The sequence below is a fragment of the Podarcis raffonei genome, chromosome 7 (assembly GCF_027172205.1).
Source record: "Podarcis raffonei isolate rPodRaf1 chromosome 7, rPodRaf1.pri, whole genome shotgun sequence".
Lineage (NCBI taxonomy): Eukaryota > Metazoa > Chordata > Lepidosauria > Squamata > Lacertidae > Podarcis > Podarcis raffonei.
The window spans coordinates 37,274,909-37,295,315 of NC_070608.1; the positions used below are offsets into that span (position 1 = coordinate 37,274,909).

The 20,407-nt window shown below is 41.2% G+C and overlaps 2 protein-coding genes across 4 annotated transcripts in view; one reads left to right on the top strand and one right to left on the bottom strand.

The window, feature by feature from the left end:
• Positions 1-6,637, top strand: part of NSMAF (neutral sphingomyelinase activation associated factor) — a 38,675-nt gene extending 32,038 nt beyond the window's left edge. For both annotated transcript variants that reach the window (XM_053396074.1, XM_053396073.1), the window contains exons 25-31: positions 816-883; positions 1,128-1,251; positions 2,243-2,323; positions 3,961-4,111; positions 5,137-5,239; positions 5,756-5,865; positions 6,291-6,637. In XM_053396074.1, coding sequence (XP_053252049.1) covers positions 816-883; positions 1,128-1,251; positions 2,243-2,323; positions 3,961-4,111; positions 5,137-5,239; positions 5,756-5,865; positions 6,291-6,385 — 732 coding nt within the window. In that variant the 3' untranslated portion in view covers positions 6,386-6,637. The remainder of the gene's footprint in view (positions 1-815; positions 884-1,127; positions 1,252-2,242; positions 2,324-3,960; positions 4,112-5,136; positions 5,240-5,755; positions 5,866-6,290) is intronic.
• A 721-nt stretch (positions 6,638-7,358) lies between these two features.
• On the bottom strand, positions 7,359-19,751 carry SDCBP (syndecan binding protein). Of its 2 annotated transcripts, none has more exons than XM_053396075.1 (9): positions 19,605-19,751; positions 14,179-14,244; positions 13,219-13,297; positions 12,176-12,285; positions 11,424-11,582; positions 10,779-10,954; positions 9,487-9,658; positions 8,528-8,619; positions 7,359-8,024 (listed from the first exon to the last, which is right to left on the bottom strand). In XM_053396075.1, exons 2-9 carry the CDS (start codon positions 14,227-14,229, stop codon positions 7,970-7,972), a joined length of 894 nt encoding a protein of 297 aa, XP_053252050.1. In that variant the 5' UTR covers positions 14,230-14,244; positions 19,605-19,751; the 3' UTR covers positions 7,359-7,969. The 2 variants fall into 2 exon arrangements, with proteins under 2 accessions (XP_053252050.1, XP_053252051.1); XM_053396076.1 differs by lacking the exon at positions 19,605-19,751 and adding an exon at positions 18,914-18,956.
• Between the last annotated feature and the right edge of the window lie 656 nt (positions 19,752-20,407).

Here is a 20,407-nt window from a genome sequence, read left to right on the forward strand (position 1 = left end):
AACCAGATAATGTTAAGACTCCTGACTCTCATCAGCCCCAGGCAGCATGACAAGAGATCTGGAAAGAGAGGGAGCTGGGAGTCCAACAAGAGTGAGGTCATAGGCTCCCATAGCATCTTCTGGGTGCTTTGTGTTGTGTACTCTGTTGTTGAACACTGAAGCTGTACCATTTGATACGGAAGCGATGGGAAGGCGATAGTGGCAGGGTGCAGTGTTGGGGGATGGGGAGTGACTGGCAAGTACTTCATTCGGATATACCAGCTGGAGTTGTTGCAGTAGAGTCTCTGAGAGCAGAAGCTGGAGTGTGTGTATGTTAGTGTGTTTCTGGGGAAAGGAGGCACCTCCCTCTTTTCTCCACCCTGGATGAATCAGTGGATGAATCTCTGTTAATGACCATTATCTTTTTAACCTGGAGACAGAAGAGCATCACTCAGGAGTCCAATATAGTGGGGGTAGGAAAGGGAGAGGCTTGTAAGTGTATGTGTGCAGTACCTCTGTGTGCAGCCCCGGACCCACCAACATGCATGTGCAACAGAGCTTAAAATGCTTTCCACCCCTTCTGTAGCTCCATTACCTTAGAGCTTCATCTCTGCACACAAACAAATTGTGTTATAAGCTTCTAGTAATAGATATTTGTTCAAATGTGTTTATTTTCTCTTCTTTTTCGCAATAGCAAAATTGGTTTGTGCCGCTGCACAATCAGATCTTGAGCTCCTAGGATACAGATGGTGCTTGCGATGAGACGGGCTCGTAATGTACTAATGTGTTCTTGCAAGTCTATCATTAAATTGAACATTGTCATCTTTTTGTCATAGGCTCTGTCATCTTGTTTAATCCTACCGGGCGATACTACTGTCGTATGTTCTTCATGGGACAACAATATGTATGTAATTTTACCTTGTACCGAATTGTATATAATATCAGTTGGTAGCTTTTATATTAAAGAGCTAAAAATGAATATATTTCACCTGCTAACTGCCTTACTGGGGAGGTAAGGCCTTTTTATATTGGAAGCACTTTTTCAAAGTTGGAAACGTGGACTGATTAAAATAATAAATGAACTGAATAAAAATTTGTGCTCTGAAATATAACTATTTAAAATATATCTATTTTATTATTTCTGTTAGCTATTTCTATTCAATAGCTTTTGCAAGGAGGCAGGATACATTAATGGGACACGATGATGCTGTCAGCAAGATCTGTTGGCACAATGATCGTTTATATTCTGCATCTTGGGATTCAACTGTAAAAGTACGTAGAGTTCTCCACTTGATATGAATTTGTTGTGATGAAAGCTTTTAATCATTTGAGCAAGGATTGCCATTGTATCCTAGATTTGTCAGAAGCAGCTCTGGTTGTCCATGTAAGTCACCTGTTTGTGGTGGCAGGACTGACTGTTCCAACTATTAGGAAGTAGTGAGAGAAGTAAGAAATACAGTAGGATCACCATTGTAGGGTAATTAACAAACGAATTGCCTGAATCCCTAGATTCAAAGCATTGGCCTAAACATTTTAAAATAATCTCTATGTGGTGGTTATTTCCTGTAGTGCCTGTTGGGTAGTTCATCCATGAATTTCCCCCATTTTTTCCATGCTGCTGTTGCTAAGAATTTAAAACAGGACTGGGCAGCCTCCATATGCTGCTGTTATAGAATCATAGACGAAGAGACCCAAGGTCTCTAGTCATCTGGTCCAACCTCCTGCTATGCAGGAATCTCAGCTAAAGCATCCATGACAGATGGCTATCCAACCTCTGCTGAAAAGCCTCCAAGGAAAAAAAGGCCACAACCTCCCACCATGGAACAGCTCTTATTGTCAGAAAGTTCCCACTGATGTTTAGTTGGAATCTCCTTTCTTGTAACTTGAAGCCATTGGTTTGAGTCCTACCCTCCAGAGCAGGAGAGAACAAGCTTGCTCCATCTTCCGTGTGACAGCCCCTTAGGAGATTTGATATCTATATCTATCAGTCTCCTCTTACCCAGGCCAAACATATGCAACTCCCCCAACTGTAAGGCTTGGTTTGCATGACACCGTTGACTCATGTTGTTGGCTTAATCTGCCATTATCCTTGACAACTGGCAGTGCTGGCTGATGCCGATGGAAGTTGGGAGTCCAGCAACATCTGGAAAGCCACAAGCTCTCCATCCCCAAAATTACAAATTAGCTCTTACTTTTAGGTTACTTAAATTGTCATATCTGGCCAAAGGAGAAGCTTACGTCAGTTCAAATATTTGTGTTCTAGGTGTGGCAGTGCATTCCTGCAGACTTACTGGGCACCAAGAAGCGGTTTGAATTGCTTGCTGAATTGGAACATGATGTTAGTGTGAGTATTAAGATATTTGTGTGCACATATATTTTGTTTCAATTCAAACTTCAGCAAAACAAATTTTGGGGGTGGGGCGGGAGGAAAGTCTGTGTGAATGCTTATTTTAAAGATGTATTGCCATTGCCTGAAAGGTCAGAATTGGTAACGGCAATCTGCAAATATAATGCGATGTTTTCTTCATATTCCAGTGATTATTTAGACATAGGTTTGAGAAACCACGGGAAGTAGGAAGAGGGGCACACACATGTGCACATGCATACACACATATATGAGAAACCTTTTTCCTGTTTTTAAATGAAAACTTGATTTCAGTTTTCCACTTGTGGAAAATGCTCTGTGTTTGATTATCTTTACATACTACCATCTATATATCTGCTGCTTTACGTAGAATGAGACAACAGGTTCTTACGGGTTTACAATCTCGGTCTCAAAAAGCAATATGAAAGCCACTCCTCTTGATGATTTCAGCATAGGTATGTTGGCAGTGTCTGTATATTTGGACTTGTTTAATACAGTGGTGCCTCGCAAGACGAAATTAATTCGTTCCGCAAGTTTTTTCTTCTTGCGAGTTTTTCGTCTTGCGAAGCACGGTTTCCCATAGGAATGCATTGAAAATCAATCAAACCGCCTTCAGACCAGGTCCGGGGACAGTCTGTCCCCCGACCTCTTCTGAAGGCTGGGGGGGGAGGACAAGGGCTTTTCTTCCCACCGCCAGCCTTCAGAAGGCTGTTCTGAAGGCTGGCGGTGGGAAGAAAAGCCCTTCTCCCCACCTCCCGCCCCGCAAGCTCCGGGGACAGGAGGGCTTTGCTGCCGACCACCAGCATTTTAAAAGCCCCCGGGACAGCGGAGACTTCTCCAGGGACCTCTTTTAAATGCTGGCGGTGGGGAGCAAAGCCTTTCGGCCCCGCCGGCTTTCCTGGACCTCTTCTGAAGGCCGGAGGGGGGCGAAAGGCTTTGCTCCCCACCGCCAGCATTTAAAAGAGGTCCCTGGAGATTTCCCTATGGGCTTTCTTCTTGCGAAGCAAGCCCATAGGGAAATTTGTCTTGCGGAACGACTCAAAAACGGAAAACTCTTTCGTCTTGCAAGTTTTTCGTTTTGCGAGGCGTTCGTCTTGCGAGGCACCACTGTACATAAAACAAGTGTATCTAGATTAGATTAACCCAGCAATGTATCTTCATGAAGAAAAACTAATGTATAATTTTTTAAATCATTTACATGTTGAGCTTAAATTTTGAAAATGCAGTTATCTGCATCTTAACAAATTATGCCTGTATTCCTGGAATATAGATCTGTAACACTAGGAGAATTCAGTAATAGTTCCCCGAAGCATTGCCAAAAAGGACCATGTAGAAGATTTGTTTATTTGACTTGTTAGCATCTCACTACAAGAGTCTTTAAGCAGCTTACAAAAAATTAAGAATCAAAGGATAAAAACAAAAAAATACATTACAATAAAGCCATTACATTGACTGTTTATAAGACCATAGGATCCAGGCCACTGTGCATATTGCCTTGAATGTTTAAGTGCTCTAGTCATGACTGGCTGCCTTTTAGATGCTTGCTTACTTGCCTTTCTTACTTCATGGTGCTTGTTACTTCTTTAATCATCTCATACATATGCCTAATTACCTAGGTAAATACAATCAACTTGAATGCTGCATATACCCTGCTGGCATCAGGAACAAAAGAAGGATCCATTAGTATCTGGGATGTTACTACTGCTTCTATCTTGCATCAACTTCCATGCCATTCAGGGACCGTCTCTGATGCTGCTTTTAGTCCCGGTATGTTATGTGTTAATGTCTTCTAAAATATATACATTGTGAAGAGAAAAATACTTCAGTCTGCTGCGAGATAATTCAGAGACATTCGTATTGAATTGATATATCCTGTGTGACCATATGCATGTTTATTCAGAAGCAAGCTCCAGTGTGTTCGGTTGGGCTTACTCCTACGTAAAGTGTGTGTAAGATTGCAACCAACTTGCTCCCCTCTGATTAGGGCTTTGTAATTTTAGTGTGTATCCACCCTCACTCTGCAGTCATACAAAAGACCGGAAATGAAGTAACCCATGAAAATTGGGAGTAGCTTGCCTACCAAAACATCCTAATGTTAAATCATTTGTATTGCGTTGTTGGCCTGAAACAAAAAAGCCGTCCAAATAATTTTGTTTGCTTAAAGAAACCTTTCTGCCAAGTCATGTAGAGATGTTTTGGTAAAGCAAGCCACCAGCTAAGTTGGATTTATAAGCACCCATCCAGTTGCCTATGGTAGTTTAAAAATAAAAATAAAACACTGCTAGTTTAGATTATTTTTAAGAGGAATTGTGCTCATGCCTAGGAGATGGTTTGTTCTTTACTCAAACAAGTAATTGATAAAGCTGCCTATTTTAAAACTACACACAAAGGGTATTCATACATAACATTGAGCAAGTGTAGTGTTAGTGAAACTGTAAACACAATACTAGAACTGTACACTCAGCTATAACCATGTAATGTTAAAGTGTAGAGTCTGTTTTATTGTGTACAACCGTTGAGCTGTACAAATTAGTGTACACTCATATAAACAGTTGTTCATGTGTCAAGACAGCTTGTATCTGTGTTCAGTGTCCTATGTGAACAAGCCTCCTGTTGCACCACGTGAGTTGAGTTTTGGCACTGCAGCCTTTATGGTGTCATGCAATGGGATTTGCTCACTAGTAGCTATCCATAGAACTTAATGAGACCTGTTTTAAATATGCATGGGAATGGACTGAATGTATTTTGTGGGGTTGATTTAAATAATCCAGAGCAGTTACCTTGTTTCACAGATAGCCGGCACCTACTAAGCACAGGAGAAGATGGCTACTTTAAAGTGACAGATGTGCAAACTGGAATGATCATCTCTTCCATGCGCTCGGAGGAACCCCAAAGGTAAGTTTTGGAATGCACTGCTGTTTCATATAGGGATTTGCAGTAGAATCATGGATAGCCATCAACATGCATGCCCTCCAGATTCTGTGCGACTTCCATCTGTCTTGGGCAGCATGGCCAATAGACAAGGATGGTAGGAGCTGTAATCCAGCAGGCATTAAGTTCTTTGCTCCTGAGTTAGATCAAGTTATTCCAATGACCTCCATCAGTATTGCTGTGTTTAGATAGTGAAAAACATCACTTTATGCAATGGTGTGCGCGCACATGCATACATGGATACTTACATAAGAATGTATTTTGTGTGTAGCATTTGCTCAAAGGGTTTAATGTATATGTCCAGTATGGTTTCAGATTGGATGGGAAACAGTGTGTTGAGATTCCTACATTGCAGGGGGTTAACTAGATGTCTTCTAGAACTTGGGCACACAGCAGCTGCTTGGCTAAAAATGAGGCTGAGGGTTGGTTTTAAGTAGCATTGTCTGACTCACTTGTGATCTAACAACTTGCTTTTTGCAGATGTTTCAAATGGGATGGCAACACCATCTTATCAGGAAGTCAGTCAGGAGAATTGTTGGTTTGGGATATTGTTGGAGGGAAGATAGTAGAAAGAATCGCAGGACATTCTGGTATGTGTGAAATTCTCAACTTTTAAAAATCTGCAAGTATACTTTGAAATCTTTTAAGTAGTGGGATATTGATCCTGGTTAGGTGTGTTTGAATGTATCATACCCTGGGGCGCTGTTTTATACCTTAGAACTTAATGTGAAGTATTTTCCATTGTACAGCCTGAGAAACAAAAGGCCAGAATTCATCAAAATATGGATGTATAGCAGTGGCCCTAGAATCTGAAATGGCACCTGAAAGTTGGTTGCAATGATGATCTCTGGCTCAGGGCCTATAATATATATGCACAACAGTAGTGTGGAGTGCAGCTCTAGATGATTATGGGCAAATCTAGCAATGCATTAACCAAATGAGACCAAGATTTAAAGATAAGGATAATAAATGGTAAGTGAAACAAGTATCTGATGTACACCTGTCTCTTTCCTAGGTACTGTAACATGTATGTGGATGAATGAACGATGCAGCAGCATAATCACAGGAGGGGAAGACAGACAAATCATGTTCTGGAAACAGCAATACTAAATAGTGCCTTCTCACTCAAACACATATGGTTATTTTAAAGTGAACTTTTTAAAGGACCTTCTTTGCAAGTAGCAATGCCGCTGAAGTTCAAAGAGCTGAGATTGGGTCTAGCTCCACTGTCTAGTTGAAAACTGCAATTACAATGCTGAACTACAGTATGCACTTGTATTTCCTTATGAATGTTATTATTGCCTGTAATGCTTGTCAAATAAAGACTTATTTTTCAGTAACCAAAGCGGTTCTAACTTGCAACCACAGTAATCTACTTAACATTATTTGTCTATATTTTTCCACAAAATGGAGCTAAACCTCAGGCCTTAGCCAAAATACAAGTGTATCCTATCTCTGAATTTAATCCTGATCATTACAAACATATCTTTACTAGTATCCTTGATACAGCATGGACCACTGTCATTTCAGATGTTGTTGGACTACAACTATCATTCCTGGCCTTTGGCCATGTAGATGTGGGCTGCTGGCTGATCCAACTGCATCTTGCAAGCCCTGCTCTAATGCTCCTTTTAAAGCATCAGGTTTCAGTTATGTAGAGAAGTACTTTTTAATAGGAACATAGCAGCATTCATTACCTGTAAAAATGGGGGTTAAGGCCTTTGTGTTTATACAATCCCACCTTCCAAAACTCCTCACCAGCAGACTGAAATGGCTATGTAATAGGGACCGGCAATGTAAACAACCACTGTAGAAAGCTTTAAAGTCTTGAGCAGCAGCCTTCAAAGAAAATGTCAGTTGCCAAATAGCTGTACACAAACTAATAAAATTCAGAAAGGCAAGAAATTAAGGTAACACTCTTTCAAAAGTACAATGAATTATGTTACTGTACATACTGTTCCAAGCTAGGATCCACACCTCAACATGACAGCTCACCCCCCTTTCCACTACTAATTAAGTTATTGACTTTTGGGGGGGAGAGAAATTTAGGGACCTTCATCAGTATAGTTAGAAAATGAAAACCTTGTTTTTCAGACTTTATTTCTGTTTAACATGGTTAAGGCAACATAATTTAAGCACATCAGAACAACTTGTAAAAGAGCAGCAGTAAGACAAAACCTAAATGCTCACCTGTGCTATTTAAAATGTCTATGGAATGATACATTATGCTCAGTTTAACTGGCATGCTTTGTAAACATGGTTACTAAAATCAGCAGTTAACAAGCACTACAAGTCATAAATGTAAATATCCTTCCTAGCAGAAGGTAGTAGAAAAACTAATTCATCTGAAAAAGTACAAAGGGCAGCAATGTGCTTGGATCACAGATAGCAAAAGACACAAGAGACATTAGTTTTCATTCCAATGGCTTATATAAAGTGTTGAATTAAACAGTATAACCCTATGAAAAAGAGTTAAACTGGTTTTTGTGAGACAAGTATAAGGCTACAAAATTCATAGTTTGAGCAAGGTAATATGTTGGATTGTGACATTCCCAGCCATAATAATGTAAATACTCAAGGCAGTATATCTGCTTTGGGCTTAAAGAAAGGCTCATGTGCAGAACGTAAAAGTTGCAGACTAAGTAGCCCATGTTTAGCGAAGTTCTCATTACAGATGCACCCCAAAACAGATTTCTAGACTTCAGGGATGGTGTGATCCATCAGGTTTTTCATAATGCTTGAAGCCATCCTGAAAATAATAATGGATCTTTAACAATGTGTAAAAAGCAGATTAATTCCAAAGCTGCAAAAATATCGCAGCAAGGAGTGCAACACTGGAGTCATTTGTTACAAGGCACAAGACCATATGCTGTAAACTCAAAAGCTGAAGGCAAGCTTACTGCAGTAGCTTCTCAACCCATTTCCTGGCAGCAAAAGAAAAAACTAAGTTCTACATTCCTTCACTCCTAGAATTAGTTTTAGTGCCAATAACACTTTAAAATCAATAGTAGTATGAAGCATTTATAAGCTTCATTCTAAGCTGAAATTTGCCTTTTCATTTTGAAATTTCAGGAAGCAGCTTGACAAGAATAGTTAAAGATTTTCAGACTCTCTGCCACTGTTAGCCACATTTGTATAAGAGTTTAACACCACATGCATATTACATTTGTTGATATTTATTCTGAATCAAAGCATGCCTATTCTTTTAAGAGATTGTTAGTCTATTTAAATGGAGAAGTATTTTACACGTACCTCTTGATTATGTGTTCAAAAATTTGAGAAGGCATGATAGTGATGGTCACCACGTTTCCAGCTGATGTTAGTATGTCTGCAATTTGGGCATCCTATGAAGCAAGATAGAAAGTCATGAATTCTGACTTGAAACTTGGCACTTACGGATGTTATTGTGGATGTAACTTCCACAATAGTTTTAATTGCTATTAGCTGTCTTAAGCACTATTGAGGTGGTAAATTCTATACACATATACAGGTAGAGCTGGACTGGGGAATGTGTGAGACTCTTGATGTTGCTAAACTACAACTCCCAATACCCAAGACCACTAGCTATACCATCTGGGGCTGATGTGAGTCCTACATCATCTGGAGGGCCATAGGTTCCCCATTCCCTGAGGTAGTAGATAATGTAAACAGCCCCTTTCCATAAAAAGCTGGACTATATTCTGGAATGTAGTTTGCTAAATTAAAAGTCTAAGCTCTCAATCACCTATAGCAGACCCACAGCTTATCCCACTGCTGCCATCATTGCCTTCATACTACATGCTACTGGTTCTTCCAAGCAGCAGAACAACTAGTAAGACAAAATTATGTGTTAATGTCATTAATAGGGACGTGAATGTACAATTCTGTTTAATTTCCTTTCACTAGCTTGAGGAACCAGCAACTTTTTTGAAAGAAGAGAGCCTGATCTATGCAGGTCTAGCAGCAAGAATACTTTGTAAGGCAAAAGAATCAGGATGTTTTAGCTGCTGTTGAATCTCTCTTCCCCAGAGAACCATGGAATGTGGTTGAAGGTGCAATGACCCCTGACACACACTCCCAGGGACCACAGGATTGCAGGTCCTGTTTTCTATCAATCAAATAAATTTATATGGACAACTTTTGCATATGTCTTCTGCCCATTTAGAACAATATCACTCCACTTTTCAAAATGCAATACTTGCTGAGTGTGTGTTATCTTGCATGTTACTCACCTTCAGGCCAATTACATTCTGACCATTTATTTCACAGATGTTGTGTTCTGTCAGAAGTCCATTTCTAGCAGCAGAACTGTCCTTTGCTATTGAAGTTATCTTTCCATTTTTGAATATAAAGCCAACATGCCCAGTACTATCCTTGTGCATGGTAATAGTTCGCTCAAAAGGCCTGTAAGAAAAACATTCATAGTTTATTGTTTGGAGTATTTACTTAATGTCCTACATCACTAACCTGTATCCAAAGGTATTAGGCTGTGTACACTTCCCAATTTTACGATTCTATGATTCTATGACACAGCAGTTTAAAGTAGATTCAATACATCCCAGTGTACATGCCTTTTATGTCATCCATGTGACACTGTCATCATCCAAGCAACAATCCAATCTGGATTCTCCCAATCTGTAGTTAATATATACAGTGGTACCTTGGTTCTTGAATGGCTTAGTTCTCGAACAAATTGGCTCCCAAATGCCGTAAACAGGGAAGTAAGTGTTCCGGTTTGCGAACGTTTTTCAGAAGCCGAACGTCTTGACACGGCTTCCGCTTGAGTGCAGGAATCGGAAGTTGCGTCTTGGTTTGCAAAAGGTTTCGGGAGTTGAATGGACTCCCGGAACGGATTAAGTTTGAGAACCAAGGTACCACTGTAATCCAATGTATAATCCAGACATACTGAAGCACATTGGGCAGTTGGGCTTTTTCGTGTGTGGTGTGTGTGTGCTGTTCTGCTGGGTGCTATCTATTGCCACACGTCCTACTTCTGTTAGCAAGGCACTACTCGGTAGGCTGCTGGCAGAGCCAGGTATGATCCATGAATTAAAAAAAAAAGTAGTTTTATCAGGTGTTTTGTGTATATCTGGTATACTGGAAATAAAATTGGCCAATTGCACAGGGAACCAAATATCTGAACACATGCCCACAATGGACCTGAGTTTTCTGGAACTCAGGGAGGGTGGGTAAATATTAATTTCGGGGAGGAGACAACACATAGTACAAATCCCATCAAGCACCAGTCACTTGTGTGGACTGGAAAGCACTTGGGCAGATGAACGTGTACATGGAAAAATCAGATCTGTACATGGAAAAATCAGATCTGTGTGTGATCTATGGGCATATTAACACACCTTTGTGTGCACAACTTTAGGCCCTGACCTTAAGCTAGTCACACTAGGAAACTGAGGTTTGAAAAAAACCAACAAAAACCCAACACATTCAACTTCTAGGCACTCCTTAACAACTATGAAACCCCAAAGATGTCTAAGAAGGTGTGTAACATTTCTAGAGGGTTTACCTGTCACGGATGATCATTGAAATTCTCTCTCCAGGTGCTTGCTTCAGAATTTTGTGGGCTTTATCAGAGCTCCAACCTGCACAATTTTCGCCATTAATCTGCAGAACCTGGTCGCCAAACCGCAGGCCAACTAGTGATGAGGGCGAGTTGGCCTGAACCAACTGGACAAAAATACCCTAAATACAAAGATACGTCCACATATGAAAGTAAATTAACATCCAGTATCTATCCAATGCATTTAGAGAAAACATGCAAGAGAAGCACAGTGAAAAACAGAACACATGCATCACATACACATTTGGCAACACCTACCATTAAAAGGGGGGGGGTAGCTTTGGTTTAAATTAACATGCACATACATTTCATTTTATTCTAGAAATATAATTTGCATTTGTTTTTAAATGCAAAGTGTTTTATTATATTTTTACTTGCATATCTGTACAATATTTGATATGATTAACAGTTTTAACATGACCAAATAGAGAAATAAAAATAAACAGAACATTTAGTGAAACATGCAGATTCAGCCATAAAATTAACATCTGGATTAGCAATTACACAGCAACTTGACTGTGTTCAGCTCTAGATAGCTGAAATTAATGGGTCACTTTTTTATATTTAAAAAATCAGATTTATCATACATACATTGTCCACTGATTTAAGACGAAGTCCAATTTTTCCATCCTGATCTTTACACAGTATTACTTCACGGATTCCTTGCTTAATTTCCGCTCTGCGAACTCCAACATCATTTCCAGTTACTGGAGCCACCATGTAATTCACTGCAGAAGGGCTTGCAACAAGCTGAGAATTAGAAGACCTTAAAATAAGTCAACCTTAAAAACTGGCAGAATAAAGTCTCATTTATAGGCCTTTTCTTTAAATGGGACAAACCCATGAGCGACTTCAGGACAACAATTTTGTGCTTTATAAAAGTTATATTATTTTGGAATTCTTAGGATCACAGGTATTGATGGGAGCAGAATCCAACAAACTGGGTTCCCATTTCTCATTTGATGCACACCAACCTGCAGATTGGGGGTTTATTTCCAAATTGTTGGATTCCTTCAGCCCTGAAGCAAATTGGGAAATAATTCACTGCAACTAAAAACAAACAAAATATCTCCCACCTCTCCACTTTCCTCAAAGCTCTGGGTGATTACTTAGTCAGTTTGGTCTAGTTTCTCAGAAAAGCTGGGTAAATCTGGTGTGTGTTTTTTATTAAGGGCACAATCTGACTCAGGACTTGAATCACCCCAATTTGTATCATCATTTGGGGTACAGAGAAGATGCACACCCCTAATATTTCAGCTCTTGCTTTTATAATGTTCTTTTCTTTTATTTAAGCAAAACACAAGGAAACATAAATTAGTCCTACTTATATGGTTGATACTTACCCCCTGAGAATTTACAGCAGGCACCATTGCCATGTTTCTTTGTATCTCTTCTTCATTTAGGCTTAGACCCATATACTGGGCAAGTTCGGGATACAGTTTGGGATACAAGTCTATAGAAAGTAAACAAAAATAATGTTAAACTATTACTATTATTTAGAGCCTGTTGAGATGATTCTTAATTTCACAGGTGAGAAGACAAGTATCAGACTGAAGCAATCTTATCCTCCCTTACAACATGCTGACAGTTACCACTGCACTTGGAGCTACTGGATTTACATATTGAAAGCTTATTAGGATCACTGACCAGCAACTCTCAGATTAGAAAATCCACATAAGGATTTTACAAGGTAGCCCGAGGACTGCCTTTAAAGAAAAAAAAACTTTTTCAAAAAAGTTAATAGCTGCTTCAAGCGGCCACAAAGCACAGCTGATGCCAGGTATGTTAAAAATAGGGTTTCATATGCCACTGGGAGCAGTGACATACCTTCCCTCCCAGGAACAACATATGCAAAAAAAACCCCTACCCTGTCATCACATCCCAATGCTCCCAGGGGCAATTGAGGCTCCCATTGTGAATATGTGCACCAGCAGCTAGACTTTCTAGCCACTTGGAAAGGGTATTATAGGTAAGAAGAAGACAACATTCATTAAAAGGCAGTCCTCAGGCTGCTTCATAAGTACTTTTAAACAATACTGTGCAGGGTTCCCCCCTCCCAAAAAAATAATTTCACACATTTAATGCAGGGGGAGGATGGAACAAAAATCCTTATGAACACATGCAAAAGTAACCCATACAGATTTAGACTGACAAGCACCCTACAAGCACCCAACTCCATTTAATTCTCTTTAAAGCAATTATCTTTATACAGCCTATCCTTATCATTTCCAGAGATCAATAAAAACCTCTCAGTGAAATAAACCAGTGAAATAGTTTAGCTAGAACTTGTGTTATGTCAATTGACTTTTGTTAAAGTTGTATTTTTTTGTGCAATACATATTTAGCTTCTGCTACCTCATATTTTCTTAGCACTAAAGTAACTTACTTCCATGTTGAAGGGCGGGTGCTGAGGCTTCAGATAAAATTGCTGGATTGGCTGGGTTTGAAGCAAAAGATGTCTGTGCCTGCACAGGAAGATAAAGTAAAAAAACACTTTATAAAGTTTATAAACAGACATAATTATATAATACAAGAGGCATGTGGGTTGCAGAGCCAAAAACTTTTAATTATGCCTTTAGGTTACATAAATATATATTTAGTTACAAACCAATATGTTCCAGTTGTTAAAAGTAACAAGTTACATTACAACGTTTGCTTGCTCACAAAAATATGTGAATTTCAAAATGGGGAACTTATTTTCAAAACAATTTTCTAACCTGTTTAGGAGTAACTTTGTTTGAGGAGTGGGACTTAATAATGCTGAGGAAACACACGCCTTATTCTATAATAGCTACTTTTATCAAAACACATATTGAATGTGCACTACAAATACTTTTATTCTTTATCCTTTGCTTTACTTCTAGTTTCCTTAATACAAATTTGGAAATTTATCTGATAAATAAAAACAGATCAGGCTCTAAAGAACTATACTAAAGAATTAGTTCCATACACCTAAGAGACTTTGGATTTGTGACCCATTGTGCATGGTAAAGTTACTTTTCAAACAGAGTGAATTTCAAGGCAATTTGTGACAGTGTTTGGAACAGCAGCAAAAATAATTCAAGTATTACATCAGAAAGGTTCACAGGGTGCCTGCATATTCATCCATCCATCCACACACACATACTTGGAGAGGCCTAAGCTACCAGAGCTCACACTTAGTATAATTATTACAACAGCAGAAACTATGCACATAATTAAAAGATAATCTTTATACAAGAATATATTTTTATGTGCTGGTCTAGAATATACAGAAAGATGTTTTTCAGAAATAGAATTTTCAAATGGTTACTGTTTTGACCTTCAGCAAACATTGGTTTCCACCATAAAATATACTTTGACATACCTGAATTACTTTGTCCACCTTCAGATCCTCCAGGGAAGGATACAGCGACATTTTCACAGAATTAGCCTGAAAGAAATAAAACAAAAAGTCTTAAAATGAATGAGGAAGTAGCACTTATATGCAAGTTGGGTACAGAATTGCCTAGCATAGCTTTATGTTTTTAATCCCTCAGAAATTTTTACTTGATGCTGAAAAAACTAACTTTTTACAAGTCATATCTCTGCACCATGCAAATTACAGCACAATTCCATGCAAACTTGCTCAAAAGCAAGTTCAGCAATATACAACAGGTTTCACTACCAGGTAAACATCAATATGACTGCAATGTTACCTATGCTTTATAGCACAAGGAACTTGCATGGCACACAGGACAGTCTTGACAGACACAGGGAAAAGAATAACCTTACCATTCCTTGCAATACCCTCTTATGCTGTCTCTATGCATACCAATATGCTTTCACACTGACAGAAGTACAGTGGTACCTCTGGTTGCGAAGGGATCCATTCCAGAGGCCCGTTCGCAACCTGAAAGGAACGCAACCCGCGTCTGTGCGTGCGCATGTCGCGATTCGCCGCTTCTGCGTGTGACGTCATTTTGCGCATCTGTGCATGCGATGAAACCCAGAAGAAACCCTTTCCGGTACTTCCAGGTCGCCACAGGACACAACCTGAAAACGCTCAACCTGAAGCAAACGTAACATGAAGTATGACTGTATGGAGAAAGTAAGGCTCTCTTGTATCCATTGGGATTCCTTCACATGCATGTTATGCACCTGCACTTGAGTAAATTGAGCCTCAGTTTTTTTTAATATATAGTTGGTTATCCTATCCTAGAATGAATATCACACTAGAAACATGCACTTTCCATTACAATATCTAATGCAAATATGCAGCTCTTCAGCAGTCCAACAGAAATCAGATGTTCTGAGTGCTAGTCGCCATTTGTAGTCACAAATGTATCTTGCAGAAATCTTATCAGTTGTAATTGATGAAAGAGTACTGAAAGAGCATTGGGGAGGCTGAAATTTGTTTTAAAACACTATTTTACAGTTCAGGTTGTTATCTTTTCCCATCTACCCCACTAGAAGGGAATATTTGATTGCATACTGGAATCCTCACTTTCCGAATAGTAGCCAAGGTTGCCAATTTGAGCTACAAATGAATCCATGTTGTTACTGGGTTAATTTTACAGATTCCCTCCTCTCCATCTTTTCATCCAATACAAACTGCTCTGGGAGTCAAAGGGACAGTATAATAGATGTGAACTAATAATTCCAAAACCTTTGATGGGGGAATAATGTGTTGAGATTCCTGCATTGCAGGGGCTTGGACTGTCTGGATCCAACTCTACAATTCTATGATTCTATTATTCTCTCTTTCTACTTTTGTACTCTTTCCTGGATAAGTTTTACAACCATTTATTAGGAAGTATTATTCCTCCCCTTTCCCTATTAGGTAAAGGTAAAGGGACCCCTGGCCATTAGGTCCAGTCGTGACCGACTCTGGGGTTGCGGCGCTCATCTCGCTTTATTGGCCGAGGGAGCAGACGTTTGTCCTCAGACAGCTTCCGGGTCATGTGGCCAGCATGACTAAGTCGCTTCTGGCGAACCAGAGCAGCACACGGAAACGCCATTTACCTCCCCGCCGGAGCAGTACCTATTTATCTACTTGCACTTTGACGTGCTTTCGAACTGCTAGGTGGGCAGGAGCAGGGACCGAGCAACGGGAGCTCACCCCGTCGTGGGGATTCGAACCACCGACCTTCTGATCGGCAAGTCCTAGGCTCTGTGGTTTAGCCCACAGCGCCACCCGCGTCCCCCCTTTCCCTATTAGGTTGGAGCAAAAAGAGTGTTGCCCTCAACATGCCCCAGGATATGGACAAATATTGGCTTGGTTTACTTGGTTCAATTAACCTTACTAACAACTTATGTTTGAAAAGAAACACAAAAAATTCACACTAAAAGCCAAGCTTCTAAAATATTTCAGGATTTGCATGTAACCTAGGAGATACTTAGCCAGTAGCTAGATGCTTGGATTATGTGCGCGCTCACCCCGCCCGCCCCCGCAAGAGACCTTGGAAGTTGTTTAAAAACACAATATTAGAAGCTCAATATTAGAAGCTGCAAATCAAGAAATGTGCCACAAGGACCAAGAGGATGCCAGCATGCTTAGAGCCAAGAAGGCTTCCTTCAAAAAATGGAAGTATCGTCCAAATTAAGAGAACAAAAAGGAACACAAACTTTGACCAAAAAAGTGCAAGCAGACAAAAGGTTCTTAAAACATATTAGTAGCAAGAGAGTCTAGGGAGGTGGTGTGCTACAGAAGGATAGTAAGACTGCAGAGAAGCTGAATGAACTCTCTGCATCTGTTTTCACAATGCAAGATATATGACAGATCCCAGTGCCTGAACTTACTTTTACTGAAGGCAAGTCTGAGGAACTGAGGCAGATAATGGTGACGAGAGATGAAGTTCTTGCCCTTACTGACACAATAAAAAGTGACAAATTGCTGGGTCTGGATGGCATCCAACCAAGAGTTCTCAAATAACTCAACTGTGAAATTGCTGATCTTCTAACAAATGTATGCAATTTATTCCTCAGATCAGCCTCCATTCCTGAGGACTGTAGTCAATGTAACACTTTTTAAAAAAACAGATTGGGCAGGGAGAGAGGATCCTAGAAATTAAAAGCTAGTTACACCCAAAAACTGGTGTAAAATACTGTTAAAGATAAAATAACCAAGCATGCTGAAGAACAAACCTTACTGAAACAAAGCCAGCATGGCTTGTGCAAGGGTGAGTCCTGTCTAACATATGACAATTCTTTGAGAGCATCAACAAGCATGTGGATAGAGGTGATCTGGTTGATGTTGTGTACTTGTACACAGGAGAGGTCATCTTAACCATCAATAATTGGTTAAGTAGCAGGAACCAGAGAGTAGGAATAAATGAAGAATTCTCGAAATGGAGAAGTGTAGAAAGTGGGAGTCCTTCAAGGGTCAGTATTGGGACGTATGCTTTTTAACTTATTCATAAACAATCTAGAGTAAGGAGTGAGCAACACAGTGGCCAAGTTTGCTGATAACACTGAATTGTTCAGGATTGTTAAAACAAAAAGACATTTGAAGACCTCAAAAGAGAATCTCTCCAAACTGAATGAATGGGCAGTAAAATAGCAAATTCAATTCAATGTAAACAAGTGTAAAGTGTCAGGGCAAAAAACCTTAAGTTTCACATATATGCTCATGGGGTCTAAACTTGCAGCGACTGATTAGGAACAAGACCTTGAGGTCACAGTAGATAGCCTGATGAAGATGTCAACCCAGTGTGCAGAGGCCATGAAAAAAGCAAATTCCATGCTAGGGATCATTAGGAAAGAAACTGAAATTAAAACTTCCAATATCATAGTGCCATTATACAAATCTATGGTGTGACAACATTTGGAATACTGTGGACAGTTCTGGCCGCCTAACCTCAATCAAGTAATCAGTAAAACAGTAGAGTTGGTAAAGGTTCAGAAAAGAGCAACTGAAATGATCAAGGAGGTGGAGTGACTCCCTTTTGATAAATGGTTGAAGCATATGGGACTTTTAAGAGAAAGGTTGAGCAGAAATGACGTGAAGGAGATGTTTATTAAAAATTATACATGGTATGGAGAAAGTGAATGCAGAAAATGTTTCCTCATTCTCTCATATCACAAGAGTGCATGCATATTCAGCATAGATAATCTACTTCTTCATGCAACACAGTTAAACTATGGAACTCACTCCCACAAGAGACAGTGATGCCCATCAACTTGGATGATTTTAAAAGAAGACTGGACAAATTCATGGAGAATAAGATTACCAATGTCTACTAGCCATGATAGCCATGCTCTGCCTCCAAAGTCAGAGGCAGTGATGTTTCTGAATATCAGTTGCTACAGGATGGGAGAATGCTCTTGTGCCCAGGTCCTGCTTGCAGGTTTCCCACAGGCATTTCGTTGGCTGCTGTGAGAGTAAGATGCTGGATTTCGCGTATTTTTAAAAATGACTGAACAAATACAGCCAAAGTGTCAATTTATATCGAGAGAGAAAAAGTGGGGTTATGGGCAGGAGAAAAGTCTGCCAAAATATGAAGTACAACTTCATTCAAAAAGACTGTGTGTGTATTTCATCTAAGTAGACATTTGGAACAGATGGCACAGATGCTCTAAAGCTGCAATCCTGAACACGCATACCAGAAAGTTAGCCTAACTGAAAACACACTTTCACATATAGGACTGTGTTAGATAGAATTCAAAAAGAAAACAATTCCCATTCATTTTTCCAGACGGGTAGTTGTGTTAGCCTGCTGCAGTAAACCCAACAAGGAGTCTCGTGGCAATCAAATGTATTATGGCCTAAGCTTTTGTGGACTATAGTCCATCCCATCAGAATGCAACATCCACTAAATTCAACATCTCTGATAAAATGGCCTGTGGCTCATGAAAACTTATGCCACAATAAATCTGTTAAGTTTTCAAAATGTCTCAAGACTTTGTTTTGTTGTCGTTGTCACATCTGTGTGGGGTACACACACGCAGATGAAGAACAAGGTGTATTAAATACTGTAGCGCAAAATAAAGGTTTGATGGATCCATGTAGGGTTTGCTGTGAATATCAAAACAGATCCCGACTTTCAGAGGATGTAAATCACATGAGTGGAAAGACCGCTGCGCCACTCACAGAAATAGGACTACATACTTCCTTCTCCCACCTTTAAAGTAAACAGTCTACGTAACGAAACCGAATCGACCCGAGTCTTGCTTCCTCCGCCGACCTCAACTTCGCTCTCTGAGCCAAAAGACAACCCTCCCCGTCCCCGCGCTAAACCCCCTGCCCTTTATTGGCCCGACTCCTCCCCTCCGATTTCAACCTTGTTCCCCGCCCCTCGGGGGAGACGGAGGTCCGCGTGGGCCGCCCGCCCTCCTTCCCTCCCACGGCAACGCCGATCAAAAGCCCGGGAGCCCCGCCAAGCTGCTGCTCCCCTTTCGCCCTCGCGAGACTCAGGGGAAAGGGGCTCGCTTCCGACGAGGCTTCCCGCCCCGCCACCCCCGCCGTTACGGGAGGGGGGGGGCGCAAAACACCCGCGCAGAAACCAGGGGCGTCGCCTCCCGAAGCCCTTTTTCTGAGCATACGGAGAGCGCGCTCCCCAGGACCCGCCCCGCTCAGCCGGAGCCAGAGGGGAGGGGGCTGTTTCCGTCTCAAGCGGGCCTGGCCGAAGCCCCCGCGCCGCTTTACCGAGGGAGGGAGACGCTGCTGCCCCCTCAGCGCCATTCAGGGCCCCCTCCCCCGGCCCAGCCGCCAAGGGAGAACAGAGGGCCCGGCCAAGCCTGCTTCAGGCCTCTCGCCCGCCCCGCTTCTCCGGCGTCCTCCCCCGACGGTGTCCTAACAGACGAGAGACTCACCGAACGAGTCGAGGGCGACGGCTTCTATTCCCGGACCGTTAAGCGCAAGGCTGGCTGTGAGGCGGAGGCTCTTGCTTCGGGTCCTGGCGTTTCCTCTATGAGGAGGAGGCGGCGTCGGGCGAAACACAAGCCAGCTGGCGGAGAATCCTGCGCGCATGCGCCACCAGCGGCGGGAGTGGGGCGGGATGGTGGTTGTCTTAGGCAGGCTTGTTTGATCAGGCCTGCTCGGCTCAGTGGGGCACCCCCCTCCCAGCACAAGTCAGCTATCTCGAAGCACGGGGCTCGCTTTGTGTATGTGTCTTAGGGCAAGGCTGGCCCAAGACATTTTGGCACAATTGCAGCTCCATCCCCGCCAGGGAAGAAGGGGTGAGGAATCAGGAACAAAGCAGGAAAGGATGTTGACATTGGGATCTGCTGTCCCCTGTGGATACCGCTGCCTGAGGCAGTCACCTCAGCTTGTCTCATGGGTGGGCTGGCCCAATGTGAATGTCTAGCTGCCAATGGAGTGCTGAACTTGGGCTCAGCTCTTTCATACACACTTTAGCTGATGAATGTGCTCCATGTAGAGATGGACTTGCTTTATAGATCATAAAGGTGTACATGGACATAAAGAAAGGGGGGACCTTATAGCAACATTGGTCTTTGAATCACATTAATATATTTTGAACAGCATTTATCTTTGGCAAGTTCGCTCACTAGAAAAATAGTGTGACTAAGGTTCTGCAATTTCCCATAAGTTCTATAAAGCAGTCTCATGACAAGCGGCAAAGTTCCTCAAATTTCATGCGTGTTATGCATCATTC